The sequence below is a fragment of the Dermochelys coriacea genome, chromosome 26, assembly GCF_009764565.3.
Source record: "Dermochelys coriacea isolate rDerCor1 chromosome 26, rDerCor1.pri.v4, whole genome shotgun sequence".
Classification (NCBI taxonomy): domain Eukaryota; kingdom Metazoa; phylum Chordata; order Testudines; family Dermochelyidae; genus Dermochelys; species Dermochelys coriacea.
Genome location: NC_050093.1, coordinates 4,448,972 through 4,471,352, shown reverse-complemented (window position 1 = coordinate 4,471,352; position 22,381 = coordinate 4,448,972). Strand labels below are relative to the sequence as shown.

The 22,381-nt window shown below is 43.8% G+C and overlaps 1 protein-coding gene across 2 annotated transcripts; it reads right to left on the bottom strand.

The window, feature by feature from the left end:
• Nucleotides 1–3,032: 3,032 nt before the first annotated feature.
• ATP6V1B2 (ATPase H+ transporting V1 subunit B2) lies at nt 3,033–21,567 on the bottom strand. 2 transcript variants are annotated; one of them, XM_043502958.1, is made up of 15 exons: nt 21,348–21,493; nt 14,116–14,256; nt 13,886–13,941; nt 12,874–12,972; nt 12,043–12,136; nt 11,838–11,915; nt 10,718–10,857; nt 10,192–10,293; nt 9,133–9,230; nt 8,502–8,625; nt 7,612–7,762; nt 6,213–6,295; nt 5,367–5,471; nt 5,026–5,155; nt 3,033–4,893 (listed from the first exon to the last, which is right to left on the bottom strand). In XM_043502958.1, the coding sequence occupies exons 2-15, from the start codon at nt 14,141–14,143 to the stop codon at nt 4,751–4,753; spliced, it is 1,431 nt and encodes a 476-aa protein (XP_043358893.1). In that variant the 5' UTR covers nt 14,144–14,256; nt 21,348–21,493; the 3' UTR covers nt 3,033–4,750. The 2 variants fall into 2 exon arrangements, with proteins under 2 accessions (XP_043358893.1, XP_038240726.1); XM_038384798.2 differs by lacking the exon at nt 14,116–14,256 and having other exon boundaries at nt 21,348–21,567.
• Nucleotides 21,568–22,381: the final 814 nt, after the last annotated feature.

The window sequence follows — 22,381 nt, the reverse complement described above, 5'->3', positions numbered from 1 at the left end:
TGACTCCAGACTTGGATGCAGGCCAGTGCCTCAACTACCAGACCATCCTTCTACCTTTCCATCAAAGGTCCACAAGATGCTTTTTACAGATGGGGAAACAGAAGCATATAGGCATTAACCAAGGTCACCCACTGAGTCAAAAATGCCTTTCTGCTGGCTCTTGGCTCCCTTCTCTGCTATGTATATTGTCTTCCATTTTTCTACTCCTTCTCCCCCCCTTTTTGAGAACAGCAGGGAATGAATGAATTTTGCTCTCTTAAGTGTGCCTGAAAAAGTCAAGATGTATATATATCCAAGACTGGCAATGCAATTATAAATGCCATTTTCCTAGAGATAATGGCTTGTGCCCAAGGAAAAACATATTTTCCAAGAATTAGTTTGAACATTTAAGTGAATTTAAAAATATCAACTAACTCCTTCATCAGCTGCAAGGCCTTGTTGTATTCCTGTACCTCAGCAAATTTCAAAATGGAATGGCTGTTTGATAGGGAGGAGGAGACCTCAGTGAGTCCTGGGTTTTATCATGCAAGCAAAAGGAAAGTTTGTTTACAGAAGATGGCTGTCACAGAAGCACTACAGAAGTTGGGGAAACTCCAGACATGGCACTTAAAAAAGTGAACTGAAGTGCAAGGGGGCACAGCCCTTAAAAAGTGAACAAGGGCTTATGTTTCAGGCTCTCTTCCTACTACATTCCCCTACTTTTTGTCTTTTTACAGGGAGGATGTTTACCCACGTTTACAGTGGTACCATTGTAACTATAAAGTGACATAACCCTCCCTTCCCACCCCCAACACACACACACACACACACACACAGAGTGTGGAAGCAATTTTACCAACATAAAAATGGTCAGAGCAGTAGAGACAAAAGGTGGGCAAGGGAATAATCTTCTATTGGACCAACTTTTGTTGGTGAAAGAGAAGCTTTTGAGATCCAATGCAGACCCGAAGAGCAGCTCTGTGGAGCTCAAAAGCTTGCCTCAGATATTGGTCCAGTAAAAGGTATTATCTCACCCACCTTGTCTCTCAAATCCTGGGACAACATGGCTTCAACACTACAAACTTATGGCAGTATAACGTATTCCGCCTTAGGGGTTGAACCAGTATAACAATGTCAGTATTAAAAAAAAAAAAACCCCACCCCCACCCAACAGTTATGGCACAAAAATTATGTAGGTCAGCGCTCAGTTTCAGGAGCCTGGAGCAGGGCCCATGGAAACCCCCTTATTCTAAGGCTTTACAGTCAGTTTGTGCCTTTCCTTTAGTGTATTTCAAATACATGCTTTTCTATACAGAGTTGCTGGTGCTATCCCATCCTTCCTGAAAACTGGCTTCAGCTAGACAGCAACTCACTCAACTTTTGCCTAGCTGAAGCATTAAGCCCCAGAGTTTATGGCCATTCAAATGCTAATGTTGTTTTGCAGGCTACATCACCCTAGCCAGGAAGAGATACCTGGCCTAAAAGGAAGATGAATCACTTTCTGCAATCACCCACCAGACTTTCAGCAGAAAGCGTTAATGCTAGTGACCCTGACACATTGTGAACTCACTCCACAGATGAATATGGTAAGGACTTGCATTACATTCATTTGACTTTTGGATAGCCTACTCCAGTAATGTGGTAAAGTCAGTGAATTGTGTATGTGGTGTTCTAGTCATGTTGGTCACACTATTAGAGAGACAAGGTGGATGAGGTATTTTATTGGACCAACTGCAGTTAGAGACAAGCTTTCGAGCTATGCAGAGCTGGAGATTTCCTCACGCACCTTGTCTCATTGAATTGTAGTGCCAAGACTGTTTTGGTGAAGTGCCAAAGTGTGGAGTTTTTTCCTCCTCCAGAGCCAGGTTTGCACCAATTATAGGGCACATAACACTAGCTCAATTCCACTCTATGGCCTTCCCTATATTTTCCCCACCGGCAGCAGCAACAATGGGGATATGATGGGAGACAGAGCACAGGCAGCTCCTGCTGTTTCACCCACCCTGCCATCTAGACTCGCTCCAAGCTAGAGTGGGGCTCCCACTAGTGGAAGTGTTGGGGGGAGAAGGCTAGAGACTAGCTTATTTGTGAGCACAACCCTCCGCCTTTTGTTAATACAGCAGCAGAGCCCTGTAGACAGGTAACAGAAGGCACCTGCCCTACAAATTTTAGTAGAGACTTCAGAAAATGCTCACGCATGAAATCTGAAGGAAAGGCTTATCCTGAACTTTGGTATCAGTCCTACCTTTATTCTGAGAAGTGACTGTTGTGAGACATCAATTATTTGCATTAGTGGAGAGCCATGAACAAACCATAGTCATCATTGACCAGTGCTCAGCCCTGTGAGCAGACCAAAGATAATCCAGGCAATTTCCCTTCTTCAAAACAGGTTTGGTTGTGATCCTGCCCTTGGAAGAAAGCTATGTGGTTGCTACCCTCTACTCCTGCCATTTCCCCCCAGTTAGATGTTGTCAGGAACCCAGCACCGTAATATATGCTTATCAGGAGTCCTGTACTTCTATAATATTTTCCATTTTCATAAACACAATAGTCAGTTCAAAAGCCACGATGAATGTTGGTAACTGAAGCTAATTTATTGACCGTATACTATTATTCCCCTTTGACGAAAGGGCAGCAGAAGAGATGTTTACCATCACATAGGAAGATCCAGGAATAAAACCAGGGATTACCAGACATTGTAATTGTCTAAGTTTCAATGTCCATGGTTACATGTAGAATTAAAGATTTAATCCAGGAATAAATGTCCTCTAGGTGCAGCGCTAATTTTTGCCAATGCCTATTTATGCACCAGTACCACAACCACAACTGTAGTTGGGGAAACTACAGGATCATGTCTCGTAAAATTTGCCTGCTAGCGTGAGGAAGATTTGCTACAATTTTGCCAGTAGGTCTCAAGGTTTGTGGTTTAGCATGGCGGAGGTGTGTCTAAATGGTTTCACTGGAATTGGGAGATGCACCTGCTGTCTATTCCAAATGACTTGACAGCCTCAGGAAAGCCCAAGCAAAATTTTTCACTATAGAGCCACCGAGACTTGATTTCAACATTTATTTTTCATATTTAACTTATTCAGATATCACATTTTCTACATTAAAATATTCTCATGCTAACACCTTCCCATGCCTCCCTCCCCAAGAAAAATAGAATGGACACAACTTTAAGATGGAATGCACTAAAGAAATTGCTATTGCACCCAAGTTACAGAGACCAAACAATAGAAAGTTAGACCTGCACAGGACAGAGCTGCAGGGTAACATCAGGGACAAGCTGAAGTCAGTATTTGACACAGTTTAAACCATGTTGCACCTCTGAGTTTAACACCTGTCTAGGAAGGTGCTAACACAGTTTGCAACTCATGCATGGATAGGCAAAATAACGAACTGACAAGATTAGCCTGGAAATGGAAAGCAAATAAGGAACTCTAAAACCCTCTCTGCAGTGGGCTTTGAACCCAATTTAAACTAATTGCAAGCATGGAGATACTGGCTGGGCTAAGAGTATTTTGGAAACACTTAACTGTTTGGCCCAATCTAAACAGGCCAGCCAAATCCATGTTTGGAAGGGCGATTTAAACCAAAGTTAAAACATGGTTTAAGACCCAATGTCATCCAGAGAATGATTTAATACAGAATTCAAAATATCCTTTCATACATACCAACAGGAGTCTCCTTCTGTCCCTCTGCATCATTTAGTATAAGACTTCTAAACTACAAAATTAATTGGGGGCCCCCCAACACTACCCATACAATTGTATTTGGAAGACCTGGTACAATAGGGTTGTCTCCTGTAATGGGATAACAGTTCAGTTTTGTAATGAGGAGAGTTGAAGCTTTGGACAGCCTACAGTGTTATACCATCAGAGGTTTGCATGATTTGGGACAGCACTGGGCTTTAGCCACTTTTCATATTTGTGACTTCTATATTTCAGGGAGTGGAATGGTTGGAGTAAGTTTCCTGCTTCTCTGCCTTTTCAAGGGGGCAGTTAAACAGTTGATTGACTCCCTAGTCCAAGATAAGGACAAAACCTATGATCCTCATATAGAGACCTACTGCTTTGGATCTCTGAAGAGGTAGGAATCTTGCTGTACTACTTGGAAAGCACTGTTTTGTGCAAGTGTTGCAACTTCATATATGTATAACTCTGGGGACAGCAGCAAAATGATCAAGGATCCCCCAGCTCTAATTAAAGCCAACAGTGAATTGTATTCTGGTACTCAGATGTACACTGCCATGTAGGCCAACTTTCCTCTTGCTCGTCTGTCCATCAATCACAATAGCAGGTCAGCACAGAGTGCCATCTGTTCTAAAAAACAGCACAGCAGTGGCACGTGATCAGGCTGAAGGCAGATGCTCTGGGCAAGAGGGGGACTACCATTTGCTCCTTGGCTCCCCATAAATAACTAGTTATATTTGTTCCTGGACTGGAGACCAAGTTCAGCTTCTGGTAATCCCTCTCCTGAGATGATTTAAATGAAGTCAGTCTAGAAGACAATTATAGTCACTGCAGTTAAATACATCTACAAAGATAGGTGACTTTGAAGTTTCTTCCCCTTAGGAAATTTTACCAAAACCACTGAAGATCCAGGCTTTGGAAAGATATTTTAAACTCTTATCAGCTTAACACATCAGGAACACTGGCACAACATCACTTATTCTTGATTTTAATTACAGGAGTGACAAGTAAACATCAACACATGAAAGAGGAAAATAAACAGCCTTTCACAGAGTACAGAGCTAGAGATGAAGCTGTGGCTAGTGCTTTGCAATGGAGTCTCGAGGGTAGAACTCTGCCAGGGTGCTCTGAGGAATTCTCTTCAACATCTCTTTGGGGAAGATTCGCAGCAGCTGCCAGCCAATGTCCAGGGTCTCGTAAACAGTGCGGTTTTCATAAGGACCTGAAGAGGTAAGAGACTAAATTATGGGAACAGCCCAGAGGGTCAACATCAAAGACAAGACCTGGTCACTCCAGGTGTAACATGGTTTGAGTGCCTTGCAAAGTATGTCCCATATACTTTAGACATACTTACCCTGAGCTATGAAGTTCCTTTCAAACTTCTGCAGAAACTCCAGATAAAGAAGATCATCTGAGCTAAGAGCTTCCTCACCAACTACAGCCTTCATAGCTTGCACATCCTTTCCAATAGCATAGCAGGCATACTAGAAGGGAGGGGGGAAAACAGGGGAGAAAGCAAGATCATGTGGCGTTTGACTGACGTTACAAGGAGTTATGTGGATTTTTAATACAGTACCAACAGTGTACTGGGTGGATAGGAGGACAGAATTTGGGGCTTTTATTCCAGAGTTTTTATGATTTTAAACAGCTGAGGGATGGGGGAGCAAGATTCCACATAAGAAGGGTAATGCATACCAGCTGGTTGGACACATCTGAATGATCCTTCCTGGTCATACCCTCACCAATAGCAGACTTCATCAGTCGAGACAAGGAGGGTAACACGTTAATAGGTGGGTAAATCTTTGGGAGGAGGAAAAAAAGTTAACGGATAGCACGGAAAAAAGCATGTGGAGCTCAACGTTACTGGTTAGTTACATGAAAGTTTTCTTTCTACATGTACCCTACAATCTGTTCATAGTACAGAGACTTGAGAGAAAGCTGGTGGCATTCACACCACTGTTCAAAAAGCCAGTAGCCTGGTATCTTCTGCTTCTAGCACTTCCATGTATTCAGTGTTAGTTTGCAGGTACCAGCACCACAAATTCATAACTCTGGTTTCTGCAACTTTGTATTAATTCAGATACAAATGTAGCTTCCCAAGAGCTAGCTCATGAAGATAAAAGTTCTCCTGAGAATGGAAAGAAATAGCACAACCTGGAAAGTCTGAGGAGGAGTGGTCATTTTGGACTGGCCCTCAAGTTCAGGAGTGGATTTGCAAGGAAGGGATTTGTAAACCTACAAAGAGGATCTTTGTAACCTGTTATTTTGCTAAGTTTACTTCGCAACGAAGTCAGAGTGGACTGCTTACACATGGCATGTAATTCAAACACTCAGTTCTATTAAACAGACAATTGCTTTTAGACTTCCAGTCTTCAATCTATGGCATCTTCTCCCCCAGGGCTGCCTACTTTTAGAGATGCTGTGGACCTGCAACCTCAACCAGACCAGTACTATACAAGTCCTTCCTCTAACATCTTTTGTCAGGCTAAAACTAACTCTTAAGAATTTGCATGCAAGATTGCTCAGAGGCGTGGTACCTACCTGTCTGTTGTGCAGCTGCCTATCCACGTAGATCTGCCCCTCAGTAATGTATCCAGTCAAGTCAGGGATGGGATGAGTAATATCTGCAGAGGAAGTGGTTTTATGTTAACTTTTCAGATCCTGCTTTTTATATTAATTCCAGCCAACGCCACACTGATGCGTCAGCTTTATAAAAGCTGTCTGAACAGCATATTTTACTTTAGATACCATAATATTCTAGTGTAATTAGAATGCCCTTTAAAATGCCTTGAAGCTAATTCAAATACTACGCATAAGAAAACAGAGGATGACAAAACAGAGCAGTGCAGTCTCAACTAAGTAGAAATACATCCAAAGAAAAGGGACCAAAGGATTTGATAAAAGCCACCAATAGGCTTGTTAAACTAATGTAAGGGGCATTCTAAAATCCTAGGCAGCACTGCCATTACACTCTATTACTAGAAACAATGCAATGCATTATTACAGAGGCTGTTTGTTCTGCAAGTCATCTTGAAATTGCTAGTTACCCAATTGCCTGAACATATGCAATTGCTTTACCATGCAAAAGACTGAAAGGGAAAGTCATCTCACCTTTGTGCCTCACTGCCCATTTGTTATGGAATGATACTTCATACACCTCCAGAGTGAAGAGAACTAAAGTATTTTGTATGCAAGATGCTACACTGCATATTTTTTTCAAAGCTCTGAGGCGAGCCGATGCTCTTAATACATTCTCTCTCCAACTGGTTCTGGAGGATGCTGAAATTAGAGTACTTCTAACTCTTTGAAATACATACATCTCTTGAGCCAGATGGGATTTGGACTGACCATAAATGAACACGAGAGACAAACTGGATGCCTCACACCTTGTCTCGAATATCCTGGGACCAACACAGCTGCAATGCTGCACACAGATGACAGATCTGATTCCTCTGAGATGATGTTATATGTTGCACAATAGGATGAATACATTTTATTGTTAAGGTTCAGCTTCTCTCTTCTTGGCCAACACTGAGGTTGCAGATCTTTATCCAAAGTCTAAAGGAGTTCCAGTACCCAATAAGGGGAAGGAGCTTAATGATTGTGGAATCTCAGTCACTGGAGATTAAGAGCAGGTTGGACAGACACTTGTCAGGGATGGTCTAGATAATGTTTGGGTTTGCCGTGAGTGCAGGGGACTGGACCAGAAGACCTCTTGATGTCCCTTCCAGTCCTCTGATTCTATGATTAAAACTAGCAACTCCTGCTCCTGACTGGTATGAATCAGGCATCATATGATTATCCTCAATCAATACCCTCCCATGGAATGCACATCGCAATAGTGCTAAAACATCCAAGAACTACATGACACAAGTAATGTTACATGCCCATATGTGAAAAGTAGTTCTATTCCCAGGGAAAAGCAGTGGCCAGGACTCACCATCATTGGGCATGGTAAGAATAGGAATCTGAGTAATGGAGCCATTCCTGCCTTCCACACGCCCAGCTCGCTCATATATAGTGGCCAAGTCGGTGTACATATAACCAGGGAAGCCACGTCGGCCAGGCACTTCCTCTCTAGCTGCTGAAACCTGCAGACAATTCAGGCAAAGTTACTCAAAGCTCATCACTGAGAGTTCAGGCACAGCCGTCACAAAGTCCGCCACAGCATCCAATAAAGTTATATTAATGATTAACAGGACTTGCCACATGGTAGTGCCAAAACACAGCTATTCAAAACCTCTACAAGAGAGCGCCCACAAGCCAGGCATGAAGATCATTCCCTGTGTAAAACAGAGATCCTGTAATGCTGATCAGAAACTGACTGCAAGATTAACAAGGAACTACTGAATCAATCTCCACTACAAATGAATTATATATCCAGGCAGACAAGCCAATTTTGCAATGCTTTATGACACAGTTCTGGCTAGTTTCAGAAGCCTAAGAAATGCAGAAGTAGCTTATCCTTGCATGCAAACATCAGTAATTTTTACACATGTTTTCCCACTAGAGCTATAAGCAACTTAGTTTTGAAATGGGAGATTCCTGTGCACTGTTATTTCTGTCAGAGCCCACTTCACATGTGTCTGGTTTAACATGGAAAGTCAGCTGCATGCAGTGCCGGATACAGACTAACTTGTTAGGAATAACGGAACCTGACAGACTAGCTTTTTTAAAATGGATGAGGTATCTTTCTCAAAAGGGACCGAAGAACAGCTAGAGGTTTGCTGAATAGATTACTCATCCATTTTATGCTCCCATTCGATTTCAGCCCTTTTTGCAGGGTGCCGAACACGCAGACACATACATCGGCTACAAAGGAACAAATACCTCTCGTAGAGCTTCAGCATAGGAGCTCATGTCTGTCAGAATAACCAGTACGTGCTTCTCACACTGGTAGGCCAAGAATTCAGCGGTGGTTAGGGCGAGTCGAGGTGTGATAATGCGCTCAATGCTGAAAGGACAGAATGGCACGTTCAACACCGCCCAATACTATGAGGTTACAACTGCATACACTGAACAGCACAACTCAAAAGTAAGAGGAAACAGGTTAAGAGCCCTGTGAAACCTACTCCATATACTAATTGGAATGCACATAATTAGTGCCCAGGTCTATAGTATCTGAGCCTACTGCCATGAACGCAAGATATTTGACAAGCCAGGAAAGTGGCTTCTTTTAAGGAAAATGGAACAGACACCTCAGGGGGTTGTGGAAGCTCCTTCACTGGAGGCTTTCAAAAGAAGGCTGGATAGGCACCTGTCTTGGATGGTTTAGACATGACAAATCCTGCATCTTGGCAGGCGGTTAGACTAGATGACCCTTGTGGTGCCTTCTAACCCTATGATTCTAAGGGTCTCAGAATCAATTTCCAGCAGCTTTTGGACACCATAGTGACATGTTTTCCAGTCCACCAGTTCTTCACATTTCTGGTTGGGAAAAACAGTCATTTTACCTACTTACGTTGGATCATTGGCCAAGTTCAAGAACAGGCACACGTTGTCCATGGAGCCATTTTCCTCAAAGTCAGATTTGAAGAACCGAGCCGTTTCCATGTTCACCTAAATCACAATATTAAGTAGTCATTTGCAAACAGGGAGACTGTTTAAATTCCCATTCTATAAAGTAAGTTATTTAAAAGACTGGTTCAGAGCTGGTGCAAGCGTTTAATATCTATACTACCAGCCCATCCTTTCAGTCAAACTGTGACTGAGAATAACATAGGGCAGTCTATCCATAATGCAATATATTATCATAAAGGAATCAGAACTCAGGACCAAGTGTGGCAGGAGGGGTAGAGATAAGATATCTTGTCTTACTCATGTGACCAGCCCTAGTCAGGTGAAGACAATTGTCAATCTGGAGGGAGGAACATGTAACAATCCTCTGACAGTCAGATGTTCTGCACAACTCCAGAGAGATCTAACTTGGATGCATATGCAGTGTCATCCTGCCATTCAAGTAACTGATATTGCTCTTTAGTAAGCACTGTCCCAAGAAGAATTTGGAGACCAAAATGACAACAATTCTGCCTCCACCTAATCTGAGAATGTAACAATGCAATGACACTACAAAACAGATGCCTACGTTAAGAAACTGAGCGTCTGTAGCAAGCCATCTCAGTGGGATGGCTTGCTACAGACAGCAACAGAATATCCAGATATTAAAATTTCCCCTTCAATTGTGGCAGGGGTTGTAATCTGGGCAATTTACACAGTTAACTAAGTTTTTAAAAATGCAGTGCTTGGGACCTTTTAAAACGTTCTCCTCTTGTTCCAATTACAATGGAATCACCTATTCTTACAGGTACCATTTTACCCCATGAGCATTCGATCAGCCTTGATAACTCTATTGAACTTTTACAACAGCAATCTAGCTGATAGACAGGAGCACTTAAAAGTGAATAGCGAGTTTCGATCATATCCGTCCAGGATATAGCAAAACTGGATGATGTCCATCTTAGTGCTCAAAGTATTGAAAATAAACCACTCTTACGACGTACCCAAGCATAATGGTACTTACACCCATAGCAGCAAACACAATGGCAAAGTTCTCTTCACTATAGTCCATCACATCTTTGGATTTCTTCACTAAGCCAGCCTGGCGACATATCTGAGCTGCAATCTGAGAGGAATGCAGAAGGAGCTGCATAAATCTATTGTAGTAAGTTGCACATTTGTTTATCTACTGTACAGACTCACTCAGGGAATAAATCACTTTTTGACATGGATAAATACAAATGGTCTCCCAGAACTTTGCCCTGAGACCAAAAGCAAGAGAAAAAGCAGAAAACTGGTGCTAGAGAAGGAAGATTATGTGGTATCTCGGCAATCGGTATTTGATAAGAAGCATCTTGAGAGAGCAAGACTTACTCTGTTTTAAAGCTGTGTGTTAATTTGTGTTTATTTTACGCACACAAATATTTTTAGACTCTCCCCACTCGTAACCTCACATAGCTCATTCATTTTAAGTTCTTTGCACTGCAGAACTGAATGTTTCCAGCAGCTAGTTTTTCCCAAGGCTGTCAGAGCGCCATTAAAGCACCCACCTCATTATGGGGCAAACCAGCAGCAGAGAATATGGGAATTTTCTGTCCTCTGGCAATGCTGTTCATGCCATCTATTGCAGAAATGCCAGTCTGAATCATCTCTTCTGGGTAGATTCGACACTGAGGATTGATTGGTTGACCTATTGTATTTTTACAGAGAAACCACCACATTATTTACCTAACTTTAACTATGCATAGATTAATAAAGGTTTCAAGGCAAAGTTTCAAAATAAGGCTATAAAAATGCATTTAGAACCACAAAACATTTTAGTTCACCAGACACTTCTGGTTCTAGTTTGAACTTAGTCCATTGATATTTTTTTAATTGGTCATGAGATCATTTATCAATTTGACATTTTATATGCATACAGACAAAGGATAAGATACTGTCATCCTACTCCTTGGAAGGAAATTAACACCCTCTTATCTTTGGGGGAAGGTTACCACAAGCCTATTAAAGTTAGCACTATTAAACCACTTTAACCAAAGCACTCTCCCTAATTAAGAACTTCCATGCATTACTGTAGAAAAAAACAGACCACTTGCCCTGTGGGCCCATCTTAACAGTTTATGAACAACTTTCTGATGAGTTACTGGGCACTCAGTACTTTGTACACCTTCTGCATGATTTTAGGGTATTGTTTCATTTGCAGAGGCCTCTGAAAAGTGGCTTGTCACTGCATTTTGTGTAGAGTACATACTGGAATTCAAGTCAAAAGTCAGCCTCTTGTTCCCTGCCAGAAATGGGTACCATGAATGATTTTTGAACCAGAGGTTCAAACTGAAAGGAAGCCTACTCATTTTATATCTGTGCAGCTTCAGAGCATGCCGATCTCTCTGCTTCAGCCAATTGACAGATTACCTGAATTGTCTCAAACCTTCTGGTTTGGAGAGGATGCATAGAGGCTCTCTCTGTCATCTCACTTACTTCTGTTTCTCTAGTATTACTAGTAATTTACTCAGTAAAGTACTAAATACTCTTCAGCAAGTCACTGTTTTCATTTATGCTGCCAACTGGCATTCATATGTTCAGTTACAAGCCTGTCACTAAGATTATTCAAAAGCAGAAAGCAAAATTCATGCTACCAGAAATCAAAAGATTTAAAAAAAAAACACATACCCATAATGTCCAGGTAATCTTCAGCCAAGACAATGGGACCTCTGTCAATAGGTTTTCCTGATCCATTAAATACACGGCCTACAAAAACAGTAACAAGATTATGATTATATGAACAGGACAGTAGTTACCTAGTTGTTTTCCCATCTGTAGTAGTATTACATGAAAATAAATATGTTCAATCCAAAGAGCAAGATCTAGTGCATACCAAGCATATCCTCAGATACTGGGGTTCGGAGAATATCCCCAGTAAATTCACAAGATGTTTTCTTAGCGTCAATACCCGAAGTTCCCTCAAATACCTGCAATATATCAGAAGAGACACCAGGTGAAATGGATACATGTTCCTTTAGTGTAGGTAGATAAAGACATTGTGTAAAGAGCTATAACAGATGGGATGGAGATATACAGGTCAGTGAATCTTTAACACAACAAGCAAGTGGGTTAACCAACAAGCAGCAAAAGCAAGATGGACCTGTGTAATACAGGAATTATTTCCAAGACCATTTAGAAACTGTTCATTTGTACAGATATGTTAAGAAAGCAACACTGTATAAAAATATATTTTACACATAACCTGTAAAAGTAGTTAGTCAAGAATGCCAGTGGCTATCAGGGATCACACTCCTTTAAAATTAAAATAATTTTCTGCTGCCTACTCAATAAAGCTCTTCAGCTAAGTAGGATTACAGTGGTAACTATTAACAGCTGCTTTGAGATCATCACATTGATGTGTCTCAAATACACTGAAGCTTTGCAACGGAACTACACTGTAGTAGTACACGCTGCATGGAGATGACGAAGGAGGACTCTTGCCTTCTGTCTACAAGACCCTATTGGGGTCAGAAGTTTCCTTAATTTTTAAACAAAAGCAAAAACTGAAGGTTACTCAGATCCACCCACCAATTATTTTCGAGTGTTTTTTGCATTTATATTAAGTTTTGACTCAAGGAAGTTACAAGGACTTTAGATTTGCCATAGCCCAAACTGATGCCCACTAAAGAAAAGTCTTTATGGGACAATTCTGTTCCTAGTTTACCTGAACTACAGCTTTAGAGCCGCTGACTTCTAAAACCTGCCCACTTCTCTTTGTGCCATCAGGAAGTGTCAAGTGGACAATCTCTGCATACCTAGGAAACTAATGCAGAAAAAAAATCTGTAAGACAGTGGGAAAAAGTTAAAATCCACAATCTAGAGTTACCACATTATCCATAATAGACTAAATAGATCTTGAGACAAAAAGCTACCATATCTTTTACACAATTCACAGTCAAAGGGAAACGCCAAGGCAGTTAAGGTTTACAAAAATGTAGCTGTTTTTATGATGAGCTCCTTAATCTGAGTGGTAGATTTAGCAAGCAGCGAGGAAAAAAAAACTTGTTTAAAGACCGCCTGAAACTGTTCTCTTGAGTATTTGAACCCATATGCCACTAGTCAAGCACAACAGAGATCCACGTTAAAGAAAAGCCAAGAACTCTAGCAAGGGAAAATTGTAGCTTGTCTACCACAAACACCAGTAACCTCCACAACCCTCCTATGAAACAAATACCCCTTCCCTTCTAACTCCCCCCGAAGATTTGATAAGCATATGCTAAAAATCTTAAATTGTTTCCTGTTGTTCATGTATCCAATACTATGCACTGAGTACTTTACAAGATTTGAATAATTAATATTAAATTTGAGTTTGATAAAAATGCATCTGCATTAGAGTTTAGACTGTTCAACTGTAGCATCCGTTTCCCCACTTCTCTTCAAACGTAGAAGTATGAACAGCATTGTTGCAGAATTATACTCCTTTCCATTTCATCCACAGGACATTCTTTCCAACCAGGGTGCCTGACAGCCTGTCCCAATGTCCTGAAGCAGTCTGTGCGGCAAGTTTTGGCATTTAGCTCAGAGTGTTTGGAATATAAACAAGATCTTGTGTTTAAACTAGATCACAGGACCCATGGAATGCAGAGTTAAAGACTGTTCAAATGTATATCTAGATCACAAGCCAGCTCTCCTGCACCATCTCTCTCAAAAGAAGATTTCATTAGAATAATTTTTACCTTAACTTGATCCAAGATTACCAGTGGACCATTAACTCCTGATACAGTTTTATATGCTGAAATATAAAAGGTGCAAGTCAGATAATATATTAAAATCAGCATAAGCATTCTATGCTGAATAAGTAGAACACCACACCCTTTGCAAAGTCTGGGGGTCTAATCTCCTCTGAATCTGTGTGACCTTCCATATATAGCAGAAGCTATGTGTACAGAACAGCAAGTGCCATTACCTGGTGCTGGTGATTCTATAACCAGCATTCTTTTCTTTGAGTCACTACTTGGCCAATATCCCCAAGCGATGTTACAGGACACTGTAGCATTGGAGAGGCCACTTATGTCCAGAGAAGAGCCATGAGTTCAGTGATGTAAACCTACATAACATGGTCAAATTTAAACAGAAAACTATCTCGATTCCCTGTTCTTTCCATCACACACAGTTCAATTCACGTATCCTAAACTATTGTGTAATGGTGCTGCATTCAGTGAAATAACTGCCATTTTAATCCATCAGAAAGGTAATCAATGTGATGCATACAAACATTTTATCAATTGGGAAAAGTCTGTAAGAGATAAGTACTATACAATTAATTGCAAAACCTTAAAAAGTCACTGATAGCAACCTAAGGATAAGGGCAGTATAACTCACTGAGTGTTAGTCTTTTGACAGAGATCAAAACAAGTGAACACTATATGCCATTATCTCAAGACTCAATCTAATAGTCATCTTTAACAAGAGCACTATTCTGCTGAGTGATGTCAAAATCACCCAAAAAATTCTGCATTACATTTAGTTTAATTTACACTCAGATGTGAACAGATGAGGAATCTCACTTGCTCAAAAGCTACTGATCCTCAGAGCACCTACAATGCATTTGGGAAACATTTTCCAGCATACCATGCCAACTGTTGCTGGAAGAGAACCTTTCAGCACCATCCCAAGAGAAGCTAAGGGACTGCACCATGAAAGATGGTGTTTCACTTTAGTCGGTAATCCAGAAATTACATAGTATTTACCACAGCTCATATAAGGTGCATTGTCAAGTCTTTGAGGAGTAGAAACATACACAGATGTCTGAAGTCAATGTTTTAGACAAACAGAATAGGTCTACACCAAAAACACGGCATCAGAGCAGCTGCACAAATGCAGCTGTAGCACTTAAGTGATGATACTGCTATGCAGATTGGGTAGTTAATCCACTTCCCCAAGAGGCAGTAGCTATGTCAACAAGAGAAGCTCTCCTATTAACATAGGGCAGCCTACAAGGTTTTAAGGTTGGTATAACTAAGTTGCTCAGGGGTGGGGATATTTCACAGCTGCTTATGAACATTCCTCTACATTGGTGGGCACTAAATATTGACTCGTAGGACTGTGGCATGAGATGAGCCCAACACTTTACAGGATGGCCTTGTAAATGGCACATCTTTTTGGTAGTAAGACATTACTATTAATGTGTAGAACATAACTTTGCAGACAATAGGAAATGACTTTCCAATCATGATTACAGTAATTCCACTAGAATCCTTATTACTCCCAAACAGGGCACCAGTGTCTGTGTTTAAGCTTAGCCTCACTTGATCTGTGAATACAGGAAGTGTTTGAGAGCCACAAGGTTCTACCAGGGTCACAAGGGAAGACTAAGCAAGAGAGTAATCATTAATCAGTTACCACGGGGAAAAAGGATGAGCAAGTTGAGCTATTTCTAGATTGGGAAAACAAACGAATATGACCAACAAAAGAATGTTACCAGGAAAGATCACAAATCCAATGTGGATACGAACAGGCTGTAAAGACCTGGAAATACAGCGTAGGCCAGACAATGTGAGAGTTTAGTACACATTGAAAGATGTGTGCCTCAATCATGTTTTATAGGTTTCAGAGTAGCAGCCGTGTTAGTCTGTATTCGCAAAAAGAAAAGGAGTACTTGTGGCACCTTAGAGACTAACAAATTTATTAGAGCATAAGCTTTCGTGAGCTACAGCTCACTTCATCGGATGCATTCGATGAAGTGAGCTGTAGCTCACGAAAGCTTATGCTCTAATAAATTTGTTAGTCTCTAAGGTGCCACAAGTACTCCTTTTCTTTTTGCGAATCATGTTTTATGTATTACATCAACAGTGTGATATTTACAGTGTTAACAAAGGTAACGAGTTTGCTGATGATCAAGCATAATAGTATAATCTTGAAAGATTTTAACCTGGAGATGAAAAAAATCAGATACTATACTGTGTAAAGCTGGTTATAGGAGCCAATCTATCACATTTGGTTAGTTATAACTGAAATGAGATAAATGTTAAAGCTAAAGAGGATGAGAAGTCTAGCTCTGCATCTTTTTTTACTTGCAAGGAAATGTTTCATTTGTCCCAAGTTAGGCACTTTGGGTTTCTCTGAACTGAACACTTCTCATTCTTGTTATGCCAATTAGAACTATTCAGCGTTTGTACCAATGTGAATGGCACTTTAAAAAAAAATCAGGATGAGGGTGGAGCCAGACATTTGCAAAAACAGGAGAGAACTATATTGAGCAACATTACATTTTAACTTGTGACAGTCTTGTCAGCACTTCCTCACTGATCCAGGGTGAAGAGCTCACTTCCTAACACTGTCCATCAGTGAGATACCAGAGTGGGTTTTATTACATTAAACAGCATCAAATCTATTGGTATCACACAAGCAGCTTGGCATGCTGACTCCAAATCCCCGTTTTCAATAACATTTTAGCCATTCCAAAGATGAGGTGGGTTACAATCAAATTTCAATTTAATGCTTTACATATATAAAGACCCTTCTACCTCAAAGGATTCCAGAGTGTTACAAGCTATATATATATACCCCACAAAAAATGCAGCCACCTATGAGGTGGAAAGCAGACAGCAAGTGCCCAACAACAGAGGAAGGGTCACTCTGGGTGGGAGAAAAAAGCTGGAACAAATCCATGCTGATACATGATCACAGGCTCTTTATTGTCCATGCAGAAAAGACATGCACTTAATTTTTAGAAGGCTCGTCCAAGAAAGCCATTAAACTGCATGCAACTCTGCCTTAGAAAGACAAAGAGCTAAGCTGACTAAGTTCAAACCCCAGGAAATAGAACAGGTGTTCCAAACCTCCATGCTCAAACCACTAAACTACCCCATCTGGCTGTATCTTGGGCTTCAGTGTCCTGTTCCCTTCTACTTTTGGATGAAGATTATTTTGTACGACTTTTTGGGTCCACAGTTACTGATCTGGACTTCAGACTCAATTGAAATACTCAAAAAACAAAAGCAAAGAAGTTACTTTTCTACATAGTGGGAAAATTCATGCTACTTAAATATACAGGCTCTTTCACAGAGTTACTTAATCACACAACTTCAACTGATCTAAATCAAAAGTTCTAGCAAAAACACTGCTCCAATCAGTTTTGGCCTTCCTCATACCCACACTGCAGTAAAGGATTTAGAGCTGTGAAATAACTGCCTAGTAGAATCGCTATTTCCCCTTTTCCTCAACTTTCACAATCACAACAGTTTTAATGTACAAAATCACATCTCTCCCCCCAATATCACTTCACACTGTTTACAATAATATGTCCTGTTTCTGCCAGAAAACTGATCTGTGTCATGCAGGGAAATACAAAATAGTGGATAACTAGCAACTAGATGTATCCAAAATTTGACTGTTATTTGCACAAAATTAAGTCAGTAGTCATACCAATTACACTGAAGAAACTCCAGTTTCTAGTATCCAGTAAAACATATAAGCTCATAGCAGTTGAGTCAGTTCTATTTATGAAGAGGTTGTCAGAACCAAAGAAAAATATTCACGTGTCCTTACTGATTTTGAATTAAGACCGAGACTAATCCACCCAGTTGTTTAACTGAAAATTTAGGCTTAACTGAATTTGAGGTATTGAATTTTAGCTCCATTAAATGTCTGTAGCCAAAAGAAAGCTTAGGATGCACTTGCAGTCTCTAACTTAGGGCATGTGTGCACTACAAGTTGAAGTCAACCTATGTTACATCGATTTACAGCCACTTCAGTAATTACTACATGGCTGAAGTCCATACTATCCTCCTTCTGTCAGTGGTACGTGTCCTCACTAGGAGCACTTCCTCCAACTGAAGAGGGGCAGCGTTGGGGGCCGAGAGCCAGGGGTCTCAGCTCTGTTCAGCTCCCCGCTGGGAGCCCAGCTGCCCCCCAGGCTTCTTGCTTCCCTGAGCCGGGGGCAGCTGTCCAGGCTTCTCACCTCCTTGAGCAGAGGGATCAGGCTCTAGTTGGAGCCCACCACCAGCCTAGGTTTTCTTGTCAATTTCATGGCTCTGGCATGGAGTTGTGAAATTGACAAGAAATACAGCCAACAGCCAATGCAAGTAATGCAGTGTGTACAGGGACATTGTGTCCCCCTAACTTCACCAAGATAAGCCCTATGCCTCTCACAGACGTGGAGTTATGTCGGTGTATCAGGGCATTTACATCAGTGGGAGCAAGGCTGCATTGTGTACACTGACAATTAGGTCTTGCATCAACTTAACTCTATAGTGTAGACCATGCTTAAGCTTTTTATTTTGACTGATGCCCAGCAGCAGCAACCTCACCTTCAGCAGGTTATTATGAGGATTTCATCTAAAGAAACCTTAGCAGCACAAGTTTCATGAAACAGACTATGAACTGAATCGCTTGAGAGATTCACCTTGCTATATTTCTGTACTCCATGCAACAGAACCTTAGAAGTTAGTTATAACTAATACACCTATGAGGTCACATCTACTTCCATCCCCTGCTCCCTTCTCATTCGTTCATATTCTCTCTCACACACACACACACGCACTACAGAAAATGATTGTCCCCTTACAATCTAGTGCGCTCAGATTCAGGAAACAGCTTTCAGTTTGTCCCCTCCTTCTGGAAGCACATGCATTTCCAAATGAGAGCAAGCAGGCCCTTCTGAAACGTGTATCTGCAATAGTCAGATGTGCCCACCTCCACCTAATTAGCCTTTCCTAAATTTAAACAATATAGGATTTTATGTAGAGCTAGAATAAATAAGTCACTTTGAAATATAAAGACAACTGCAGTCATGACTGGCTATTAAGTTATATAACACCTGCTCCAAACCACATTTGATACTTGTACATATTTGGTAAAAGTCCTTTATTGTATGATCTTAAGTGTCTCATGTAGTCAGTTTCACACTCCCATTAAGCTGCAGTGTAATCACATGACCTTGAAACAGATCAGGAACAGATTAGTCAACCCAAAGGAAGAGTGATGTTTCACAATCCCTTATTGTCCTTTACTGAAGTAAAAATCAGGAAAATACATACTGGGTAAGACCCTCACACCACTTTAAGAATACTAACTAAAAGCAGTGTCCACCATCTGGCTGTTATAGAATCATTCCTGTTGAAACGGACACTGGAATTTGTCAGCAGCCATATTCTGCACACAGAATGCTACTTCAAGGGGTTGTGCCTAGTAAATGTAGCCAACAACATGATCTCACAATTTTCATTTGTGGCTCATCCATGCCAAGAGTCCCATGTGGCAATATTACAAGGAAAAGCCATTTACCTTTGTAAAGAAGCCACATAAAGCCCCCTGACTTTCCTAATTGCCTATGTGGATTAAGTGCTCTGTTCCCAATAAGAATCTGTCCAGCTTTACCCCAACAGCGCAAGTCAACTCTACTATGCTGAAAAACACCCAAAAGGTGGTCATCTTGGGGAGGGGGTGCTCCTCAAATCCAGTCCCATCCACAAGGCACACCCAACTTCTGACTCTTATTCCTACACCAGGCAGACCCAGACCCTGGAACTAACAGAGCAGCTGTACTCTGCTTGACACAGACCTACACTGGAGCCCCGCTGGTCCATTTCCGCCCAGTGGACACTCAAGCCCAAGACACTGGTGTGGAGAAGAGTTGGGCCAGATGACAGCACAAGAGGTGGCTGGGGAGCCAGTGGGCACAGAGACGGGCAATGATTAAGAAAAGGGGTAGGGGCCACTGCTCTAGATGCAGGAACAGGGGCTTGGGCCTCACCCACCTGCCTGGGATAGGGGAGACGCTAGCAACCAGAGCCTGGGTTTAGGGATGAAGAGGTCACGAGGCACCAGGCCCAGCCTCTTCCCTCCTCCCCCTCCCCCGGGGTACGGCAGGGTGCCCCGGCCTCCCCCCGACACAGCATCACCCCCCCCGGGGTATAGCAGGGTCCCCGGCCTCCCCCCGACACAGCATCACCCCCCCGGGGTACAGCAGGGTCCCCCAGGTTGTCTCCCCCCCAGCACAGCATCACCCCTCATCTGGGGTACAGCAGGATACCCCGGCCTCCCCCCAACATAGCATCAACCCCCCAGGGTACGGCAGGGTCCCCAGCCTCCCCCCGCACAGCATCACCCCCCCGGGGTACGGCAGGGTCCCCGGCCTCCCCCCCGACACAGCATCACCCCCCCGGGGTACAGCAGGGTCCCCCAGGTTGTCTCCCCCCCAACACAGCATCACCCCTCATCTGGGGTGCAGCAGGATCCCCCGCCTCCCCCAACATAGCATCACCCCCCCCCCGGGGTACGGCAGGGTCCCCAGCCTCCCCCCCGACACAGCATCACCCCCCCAGGGTACAGCAGGGTCCCCCAGGTTGTCTCCCCCCCAACACAGCATCACCCCTCATCTGGGGTACAGCAGGATACCCCGGCCTCCCCCCAACATAGCATCACCCCCCCAGGGGTACGGCAGGGTCCCCAGCCCCCCCCACAGCATCACCCCCCCGGGGTACGGCAGGGTCCCCGGCCTCCCCCCCGACACAGCATCACCCCCCCGGGGTACAGCAGGGTCCCCCAGGTTGTCTCCCCCCCAACACAGCATCACCCCTCATCTGGGGTACAGCAGGATACCCCGGCCTCCCCCAACATAGCATCACCCCCCCAGGGTACGGCAGGGTCCCCAGCCTCCCCCCGCACAGCATCACCCCCCCGGGGTACGGCAGGGTCCCCGGCCTCCCCCCCGACAGCATCACCCCCCCGGGGTACGGCAGGGTCCCCGGCCTCCCCCCCGACACAGCATCACCCCCCCGGGGTACAGCAGGGTCCCCCAGGTTGTCTCCCCCCCAACACAGCACCACCCCTCATCTGGGGTGCAGCAGGATCCCCCGGCCTCCCCCCAACATAGCATCACCCCCCCGGGGTACGGCAGGGTCCCCAGCCTCCCCCCCGACACAGCATCACCCCCCCGGGGTACAGCAGGGTCCCCCAGGTTGTCTCCCCCCAACACAGCACCACCCCTCATCTGGGGTACGGCAGGATCCCCCGGCCTCCCCCCAACATAGCATCACCCCCCGGGGTACGGCAGGGTCCCCGGCCTCCCCCCCGCACAGCATCACCCCCCCGGGGTACAGCAGGGTCCCCCCTCTGGCCCAGCCCCTCCCCCCGGGGGCCTCTGAAAGGGGAGCCGCAGCCCGGGTAGGGGCTGGGCCGCGGCCCGGCACTCACTGAGCCGGGGCTGGGAGATGTAGTCCCGGCTGGCCGCCGCCGCCTGCTCCCGTGCGGCGGCCGCGCCGCTGGCGCCCCCGGACAGCTCGGACACGGCCCCGTTCACCATCCCCCGGATCGCCCGCAGCGCCGCCATCTTGTCTCCGTCTGAGCCCCGCGGCGCCACTGCGCAGGCGCTGATATAGCCTCTCCCGGCCTCCCGCCGCCGTGCGCGCCGCCGAGACCCGGAACTGGCGGGGGCGGGGGCGGGGCGGGGTGGAGGCGCGCGACCGCCAGGGGCTGGGGAGCTGGCCAGGGTGCTGGAAGCTGGGGAGCGGGGAGAGGAAGGGAAAGGGGGAGAAAGAAAGAAAGAAAGAAAGAAAGAAAGAAAGAAAGAAAGAAAGGGGGAGTTTCAGTGGAGCTGGTTGGGGAGAAAGGGAACAAATGTATTGCATTTTTTAAAAAAAGAAAAGGAGGACTTGGGGCACCTTAGAGACTAACAAATTTGTTAAATTTGTTAGTCTCTAAGGTGCCCCAAGTCCTCCTTTTCTTTTTGCAAACCCAGACTAACACGGCTGCTACTCTGAAACCTGCATTTTTTAAAAAAATCTCCAGAATGATGGTTTTTTTCCCCTTCTTTTTCCTAAACTTCAAAAATGTGTCAGTTCTGAACTCTGTCCATCTCCTGTTGTAAGCATCCTCAGAGGCGCAGCTGACACCATTGCCTGGCAAAGGCTCCCCCGTAGCCCCCCAGCACCTTTAGGGAAGGTTCCCTGAGAGGGGAGGCTATCCTGCACCTTGCTCAGGTCCACCGTTGCTCCTCATCACACACCCCTTGACCCAGCCTTAAGCCACTCTTGCATCTGCTCAGTATTTTCTGGAAACACCTGTCGAAAATAAACTATGGTGGACAAGCAGATGGTGGTGACTCTTCTTCAGGCCTTTCAAAACACTGCATGACTCTCTGATTGTGGCACTCCAAAGCACAGCTATGCCAAGAGAACAGTTGTATCTGAGAGTGTAGCACTCAGAAGTTATGTGTATGTTTGTATGAA